Source organism: Haliotis asinina, chromosome 16 (assembly GCF_037392515.1).
Source record: "Haliotis asinina isolate JCU_RB_2024 chromosome 16, JCU_Hal_asi_v2, whole genome shotgun sequence".
Classification (NCBI taxonomy): Eukaryota; Metazoa; Mollusca; class Gastropoda; order Lepetellida; family Haliotidae; genus Haliotis; species Haliotis asinina.
Genome location: NC_090295.1, coordinates 4,485,602 through 4,495,000, shown reverse-complemented (window position 1 = coordinate 4,495,000; position 9,399 = coordinate 4,485,602). Strand labels below are relative to the sequence as shown.

At 41.4% G+C, this 9,399-nt stretch overlaps 1 protein-coding gene across 1 annotated transcript; it reads right to left on the bottom strand.

The window, feature by feature from the left end:
* Positions 1 to 3,552: 3,552 nt before the first annotated feature.
* LOC137268777 (A disintegrin and metalloproteinase with thrombospondin motifs 9-like) lies at positions 3,553 to 5,052 on the bottom strand. Its single transcript, XM_067803354.1, has one exon. The coding sequence runs from the start codon at positions 5,050 to 5,052 to the stop codon at positions 3,553 to 3,555; it is 1,500 nt and encodes a 499-aa protein (XP_067659455.1).
* Between the last annotated feature and the right edge of the window lie 4,347 nt (positions 5,053 to 9,399).

Sequence of the window (9,399 nt, the reverse complement as noted above, 5' to 3'; positions counted from 1 at the left end):
AAAATAAATCGTTAGGACGTACTTGAGGTGTGTGAAATTTGTGCCATCTCGCCGATCTGATCCGATCCGCCATTGAAATATTCCACGGCGTTGTTTGAGTGCTTTTGTTTCAGCTTCAAAAACTTCATTCACATACACCTTTATTTTCCATTAGGGGAACATACCATCTAGTGAAAGGTGTTTGGAAGTAATAGTGCTAATTTTATAATTAAAACAAAATCGGTAGGGTGTTTTTGAGGTGTTGAAAAATGTGCCATTTCGCGGTTCTGTTCTGATCCGCCATTGAAATAGTATAACTTTGAGTGTTTCTAGTTATTGCTCCAAAACCTCTTTCATGTGCACCTTAAATATTTATGAGGGGAATACACTATGACCCGAAAGGTGTTTGCAGGTAATATTAATAATTTGATAATCTAAACATATTGTTAGGATGTATTTGAGGTGTGTGAAAAACGTGTCATCTCGCTGATCTGTTCTGATCCGCCATTGAAATACTACACAGCATTTTTTGAGTGTTTCTAGTTATTGCTCAACAAACTTCTTTCACACACACCTTTAATTTCTGTTAGGGAAACGTTCCATCTGGTGAGAGGTGTTTGGAAGTAATAGTGATGATTTTATGAATTAAAAAAATAATTGGTAGGGTGTATACATTCACAAGTATTTCATGTGTGTGAAAAATATGACATATCGTTGATCTGATCTGATCACTCATTACTACAAGCCAATGTTTGAATGTTTAGTCGTCCTAAAATTCATTTCTTTCAAATACACCTCTAAGTATTGAGGGGAATATTCTATCTGGTGAAAGTGTGAGGTATGACATATCTGATCTGTTCTAATCTGCCATGGATGCCTTTGATGCTTGAATGTTTTAGTTCTGAAACTATTGTTGATATTTGATAAAACTGCAAAGGACTTTTTAACGCTTTGTGATGGTTTTAAACGCTTTGTGATGGTTTTCTGTTTTTTTAGGTGGGAGTGACTGTGTCAGTTGACATTCTGTCAGTATCCATGCAATTGCGCACATGCAGGAAGACATCTGGTCATCTTCATTAACTGCCCTCTTAAAAAAATAATTTCGACTTTGCCACGACCGTCCATTTGTCCATTATAGACTGAGTGTCTGTAAGAATGAGAGTGACTGAATCTACAACTCATTAACATGTGCTTAACTTTCCAAACTGTATTCCTGAAGGAAAAAGAAATAAAAATGTGTTCCTCCCTCGTCACATTTTTTCTATCAAAAATTAAAAATCAAAGTCTTACTCGTCACTTTTGAAAAGAATGTGCCTGAGAAACATATTTTTATGCAGCCTAAGCATTCCACACAAAGAGAAAACCACTGAAACGTAATGATACATTTTAATTGTGTAACAGATCATTTCAAATACATATAATAACAGTGTTTGCAGTTCTTTAGTTTGCCATTTGGCCATCAGGGCTTGCTGCCACTTGCAGTCTTTAAAGTCTGCATACCCATTTTGTTGAAATCAAACCAATAAAAGCAAAATAGTCTTCATTGTAGAGAGTTTCACAGTCCCTACAAAATCCATTAGTGAAGTGTATGGAGCACAGAGAAGTTTACATTAGTTATAGACAGCTGACATTCCTATGCGGCACTGAATATATAATACTGTGAAGTGAAACTGGAAGTTATCCTAACATGAAGGATCAGGGATCATTCCTGAACATTAATACAAATTATGGGCAAGATGCTAGTTGAAAAGAAATGAGATCTAATTGACAGAAGACCACAAGGGCCTGCAGATAACTGAAACTGTTGGCCTGATACATTAACATCCGACGCTGGGCCTCTGGGCTGGCGATCGTTTCGAACGCTGTATCAAAATTGTCACATAAACAGAGAGTCTTTGAACAAGGCAATGAGTAAACACATTCTCAAGTCCTCTCATTAATCCACACATGCATCATTCGGCGACAGGAAGTGTAACCAGCTTGTTGTGACAACATTCAGGGGAGCCTACTCCAATTTACCGAGTATTACTCCGGGAGATGCCGATAGTTTCCGACAATAAACTGGTTGAAATACTGTTAAGCACAGCCGATTTGCGCTGAGAACAAACCAAGTCGACGTGTGCAGTGGAGCATGACGAGGCACACGTTAATTAGCACAAATGGTAAGGAAAGCAAGCCAGTGACCAATCCCTGTTATAGAGTATCCCTGCTCTAATGCACTTCCAGAAAGCTGCTGCTAAGATGTTAAAAGTGCTGAACATTTATGATACGAAATGTGACCCATACAAATTGTTATTCAAAACACTAAATGTTGTGACCCAACAACAATCGTTACTTAATTATATATAACCTGATTGTCAGTTATATCTAAAGTTAATCATTAGTTATATCTTAACCTGGATCATCGGTGTTATCCAAACATGGATGATTAGTGTTATCTAAACATGGATCTAAACATGATCAGTTATGCTAAATATACTAAACTGAATATTTAAGATAGTTAAAAATAAGAAATAAAAAAGTATATACAAACAATTCATCCTATGACATACGATTCACTGATCAAACATACGGTATCCGTAGTCCCGTGTAGGGGCTGAGCCTATATATAGTCGACCCCTGAAGGTCCCGGGGTAGAATAGGCCTTCAGCATCCCATGTTTGCCATAAAGGGCGACTCAGCTTGTCGTAAGAGGCGACTAACGGGATCGGGTGGTCAGGCTCGCTGACTTGGTTGACACATGTCATCGGTTCCCAATTGCGCAGATCGATGCTCATGTTGCTGATCACTGGATTGTCTGGTCCAGACTCGATTATTTACAGACCGCCGCCATATATAGCTGGAATATTGCTGAGTGTGGCGTAAAACTAAACTCACTCACTCACTCCTATATATAGTCAGTTGTCATAAGCGCACGTTTCCCTGACAGGTGGAAATGGAATTCTTAGTCCATCTATCCATCAATATATCATAAACAATCCACCAAGTTTGGATGATCATTTCTCGTACTGGTACCCAGTGAAAGTTTCAACATGGCGTTCAACGACATGTGGTGTTTTCAGACATGACAAGAAATACCGTTCAGCAAATATCGACTTACAGCGAGGCGTCCTTGAAAGAAACAATGCAGAAGCTTGTTCAGATTAACATCATGCTTTCGAATATCAACGTCAGTGTCAGTACATAGATTTCAGATATGAAAATGATCCCACTTTCTTGGTTCCTTCGCAGAAGGCGTCCGTTGGATATGCCAGGAACTTACGACTAATTGGTTCGTCCTGATTCCAGGTCGGCGGACACCATACGCACCAGCATGGGTTTCACTAAATGGTATACGTCTCACACCTGTAGTACTTGAAGTGAGCGAGTCGCTATGTCACTTAAACACTGTTCAAATCCACGTTGAAGCAAACTCGTTCATTTTTGTCAATGGATATTTCTTTTCAGTTTTACAGTATCCATTTTTCACCCAGTGATAATCACAGCAGCCGGCGTATCTGTGTCTTCGTATGCGTATTCAGGGAACAATTATTTTGTCGACACACCATCTGTGACTTTGACAAACTGGACTGACTAACAGATAGGAACTTTAGCACTACTCAGACTCGGCACGAATGATTCATCTGGGATGTAAGGTATGGTGTCATCATTGGCATAACAGTAGCTACAGTTGGTGACGCAGTGACCGTTGATGATGCGGTTGTTGTCGGATCGTTGTATTGTCACATTACCGTACCCACTTCTCACAACCCATTGTATTTCAGGCGAGACAACTAGGCCGGTTAGACCAGTGTCTATTCTGAATTGTCTCCCCTTGTTTCCGGTACAGGAAGTGTCCAAACTGCAGTCAAAGGCTCCAGCATATTCGGCTACTTCGCACTTGCTGTCGTTAGCAAATGTATGGTCTGTGAGACCATTGTATCCTGTGGCCATTGTATTAACGTCATCAATTAGGATCTTGTTGTATCGGACGGAGGCACACGATTCGAACTGGTCTCTTCTGCAGTTGGTGTCTGAATAGTCGGAGAATGTATTACGTGGTAATGTGACATAGTGTTTTGGGGTCCCAGAGTTCATCCCACTACAGAATATCTTCACGGACACGTTGTGGAATATCTGAGGAAATATCCAGTACTCACCGTCACCATTCAGCGTGCTGCAGTTTCTTACTTCGCTGCATGACCGCATCATTCGACACGTCATTGTTGACCATGTTCCATTCGATAGACACGTGACGTTCCCGAGCTGGACTGTAGTAGGTGGACACGTGATGTTGGGGCTGGAGCCGACTGGCCATAGGTCAGTAGGACTGACGGATTCTCGGATGGAGTGAAGGATTGTCGGCAGACCCTGGCATCCGATCTCACAGTTGAAATTTGTCCAGGTTCCATCTGCCTGACAGACAGCTTTACCATTCTTCAGATACCCAGCTGAGCAGCTGTAGCTCAGAGTTGAACCGATTTCATATCTGGTTGTGTTGGGGGAGACGACACCGTTCGTTAATCTTGGAGGATCACTGCACTCGGTTTGACAATAGGGTCCGGTGCCTTGAACTCCTGTTGTCTGAACTCCGCTGCCCTGAATCATACACACTGAGTTGTGAGGGCATGAGTGATTTTGACATTCTCCAGCAAGTCTTCCTGGCCACTGGTCAATATCACTGACCACGCTGTTCTGAACACCTACGATATTGCTGGCCACACTTCCGGAAGTTGACCGCTCATTCAGCTGACACTCCGACTTGCCGAGATCCACGTTGAAGGACCTGCACCGACGTCTTAGCAGACATTGTCTCCCACAGCTGACGACCCCTGTGGTCGGTAAAGTGAGAAATCTCGACCCCAGGAGAACGGTATCTTTCTGAACAGTGCTGATACTATTAAAGTCTGTACAAGAATATCCATTACATGGAGGTAGCTGATTGAACAGTAAGACTGTAAAATACCTCAAAAACATCTTGCAAATGGCTGCTATGGCGTCTTTGAGTTCTAGATCTTCTAAACGCAGGAGCGTTGTAAAGTTGTACTGTAATGACTGGTCTATCAAACATTCACCAGGACTGTAAGCAAACATAACAATAAACCCAAGGGATGACACATGATCCGCGCTCTATTGCATGTACACAGAGGATGTATTCGGTTTTATTGATTATTTAAAAAGGCAGGATGATAATCGACATCTTGAGATGATGCATGCACTTGCTCCACTCCCGATGTCTCATTTCGATTTTGTTCTTAATATACTGACATCAGACCGTGAAAATTTAAACACAGGTGTCTTGTGTCAAGAATGATTTCTTGGGAATCGTTGTGATTTTGCTGCCAGAACTTGGTTATCTCGGAGACAGAATGAGGGAACTCGGTTGGGAGCCGGATTAAGCATAGCTTCAGATTAATAGCATCCTCGATATCTTCAGGGTGTACGTATACGTTCCGATAAGTCTCCACTATACCCTGGGCGCATCTACGAGTCGGTCCGATAAATGTTTTACCTCAGTTGGATAGCTTTCTATCCAATCAGGTGCCTCCGCTGGGAAGTTAAGCGAACCAATCACAACTCACTTTCGCTTTTCAAATCATCTAACCGATTAAACTTGGCAACACAAACCATGCAGAGGTTCTCTGAAAGAGGTAGAAGGAGTTCTTGCATATGTGTTTTGGGGTTTTTAAGTTTTGGACCTATATATTTGTCTGTATGATTTTCTCCCAAATTGAGTCGCACTGGGAGCAAACCCTCGCAGCTGAGACCGCTACCTTTGTTGACGCTGGCACGATCGGTTATAACGGATCCCTAGCGGATTGACTACTGTGAGAATGCGGAACCAGCAGGGGAGGTAATAAAATTATCGGGGCAGTAGATGCTCCAGGGTACAGTGGAGACTTATCGGAACGTATACCCTGGAGATATCGATGATGGATGAATGAGGACATCAAGAGTGGGTTCTTTACGTTGTAGCCTCTGGGATCGAACCCAGATCACATGAATGAAGAGGTAGAGATATATCCACTACGCAACCTTCCTCGCCTTGTGCAGCAACAGTGAATAAACATGGGCTCGTAACCCATACAATCATAACCAACTTATTACGGTCTTAGATGATGTGGTCGCGTGTGGGTTGGAGTGTAGATGGCATGCATATATTTGGAATGTTCATTTTGGAGGACTGGCTACAGTATGCACGAAGTTACTATCCCACGTTTAATATTAAATACTACCTTTTCTTGACTGATCTCACGTGATGTTACATGCTGATTACCTCCCTTTATCGTTTTCTTGATTGATCTCACGTGGTGTTACAAGCTGATTACCTCCCTTTGTCGTTTTCTTGATTGATCTCACGTGATGTTACAAGCTGATTACCTCCTTTTGTCGTTTTCCTGACTGATCTCAATTGACGTTTTCAGTTATCTATTAGGCTTGAAACCCCCGTAGAAAATTATTGATCTAAATAACGTATCCCCACAATTTGGAGGGCAATGTACGTCTTACTCGTTTCACATGTACATACCTAAACGTATTAAAGAAAATATAAGACAAATATTCGATCGTTAAAATTTTTACAAAGCGGACAAGAGCACATAATCATGCATACATACCTACAGTTTGATCATCTTAATGACTGTTTTTAGTATTTGTTGTGGTAATGGGCCAATTAACGAAGTAATGTAAATCAATTGGAGATAAGCGATGCATTGACGAGACAAAAAGACAGTTCTGTCATTTAAGAAACGGAAAATGGTTTTACTCATGGTTGACTTCAGACGAGGTAAATAATTTATGAAATCTTATTGGGTGAAACACACACCAACTAATTTTACCCAACAATCGATAGATGTGAACTGAAATTTATGCTTAAAGATAACGATCTCTTTCCATTGCAACTATGCATGGGAGCACAAAATCAGTATAGATCGTAAATACCCCAGGGTTTCATTTCAACGTAATGGAAAGAACATGGGGAATTGAGTGGGAGGAAATGAGTCACTTTGTACGTTATTCCGCCATGTACTGACACGGGGGTACAACGTATGATACAGATACCACGTGATCAGGACAAGATGAACGTATCCTGGACCGCCCATAGCAGTCGAAACACACTTATTACCGTGTTTCTGGACTATGCGCTCATGGGTCAAGCTGCAACCAATTCCTCAAGTCGAGTTTTGGGAGTTCTTATAGGAAAACACATGATGCTAGGTGAAATGCGGTACCAGACATTTACCACACGCGTTGACACTTACAGATACAGTACAGATCCGCGATATGGGGGCAACACTGCACACCTGCGGTTAATGGTGTACACACCTGCGGTTAAAGGTGTACACAACAGAGTTTATGAGATTTTACGTGGGCCTTCACAAATTTGCTCAAGAGACGCATTGGAGGAAATAACTGTGACTGTGCTGGAAAATTAAGTCATCTATATTCGGGAAATGATGCTCTCAGTCATATGTCAAGGTCTAATCGTAGCGCCCTAGCGATGTTCAGATGTGGAGTTGCCCCCTTCCACTTAGAGACGGGAAGATAATGTCAACCAGAGAGTTTGTTTTAATTGCCCTGACACCATAGAAGATAAGACACACGTTTTACTACACTGCCCGATATACAACGAAATCAGATCAAAGCGTTTAGAAACGTATAGCCGACTGTGATAGCTTTAACGATCAAAATGATTTACAGATACTGTTATACTCTCTCCAGTCCATCTGTGATGCATGTGTGTGCCAAAGCCTGCAAGATTCTATTACAAAAACGAAAGAGTGTTTTACATGGTTCGTAGCTGTAGTATGTTTGAATATATCTTTATACCTCTTTTACTGCATTATGTCATGTATTTTATCATGTTTGAATAGTCTCTGTAACCCTGAATGGACAGCTCACGCTTTCTATATATCTTATGTGGCTTGTATTTTACACACACACACACACACACACACACACACACACACACACACACACACACACACACACACACACACACACACACACACACACACACACACACACACACACACACACACACACACACACACACACACACACACACACACACACACATATATATAGCATGTGAGGTGAGGCTTTAAGACAATATCTGCCTGCCACCTTATTATCTCTCAGGTAACATAACTGCTCTGTGGACTATAATTAAAGATATAAATCCAGATTTTTGCAAGCATGTATTCCTTTTATATGTCATTATTAACATATGTTTCAAATCTGAACAAAATTGGAAGAAATATTTTTTTCTAGAAAATTATACTCTAGTACATAGAATCAATCCACAATTGTTGACACTTCCTATGGTAAAACCAGACCTTGTGTACTATCGATTAGGTGCCTCACTCGAAGGATGCGGTTCCAAATCCCGGATGGGACATAACAAAACAAAAGTACTAACGTAATCCGAAAGATAGCATGCTACATTTGAACACTTTCTAAATGGCACTGTGTATTCATATTGACACCATCTAGAATTGTACCACCATTAACAGCCTTGTGTGCATGTGCCACTATGTATACTGTGACTACGCTATAAAATACATCTGTGTTCTGAACAGACATCCTGGGTGCATACCTACTTTAGTAACATTTGAGACTGTATGATCCAGACCGATATGCTAAAGCTGAAATTTTGTTGAATGAATCGTTAAGCAACAATCAAATCAAAACAAAACAAGACACAAATAAAGCACTCACATCTCTACCAGTCTTTGGACATCCATTTCCTAAAGTTGCTTTCTGTGTGAGACAGAAATATTTTCTAACCCTAAACAATGGAGTACAAATCAGCAAGCTGTGAATCTGTTTATTCATAGAACATTAAATCTACTGTAATCCTGAAACCGGATACAGTAACCATCTGTTGCAGCATCACCAACAATTTGGGAAGAAGGAATTGGTTACTGCCACTGTTCCAGATTCAAACATTCCAGACGTTTTTCAGGGTATACCTTTCAATTCATTGACCTGCTACATCAAATACTGTATGTGCTATTCTAGAATCAATCATTACCATCTCGCTGTACAGAGGGTCCACGCTTGTTGCTATGGCGTCGGGGGACTTCTGTGTTTCAGGGGCGCCACGGGTGGACACGAAAAGATGTGAGGGGGATCATGGGTTGACCATCAGAAGACGTCAGGGGTTGACCATGAAAAGACGTCAGGGGATGACCATGAGAAAACGTCTGTTGTTGACCATGAGGAAACATCTGGGGTTGACCATGAGAAGACATCAGATGTTGACCACGAGAAGACATCAGGGGTCGACCATGAGAAGACATCGGGGGTTGACCTTGAACAGACATCAGGAGTTGACCATCAGGAGACATCAGGGATTGACTATGAGAGGACATGAGGAGATGACCATGAGAAGACGTCAGGGGTTGATCATGAGAAGACGTCAGGGTTTGACGAAGG

What these genes read in the sequence shown, in the direction of transcription:
- LOC137268777 (XM_067803354.1), bottom strand. Translation starts at nt 5,052, where the DNA reads ATGTTTGCTTACAGTCCTGGTGAATGTTTGATAGACCAGTCATTACAG.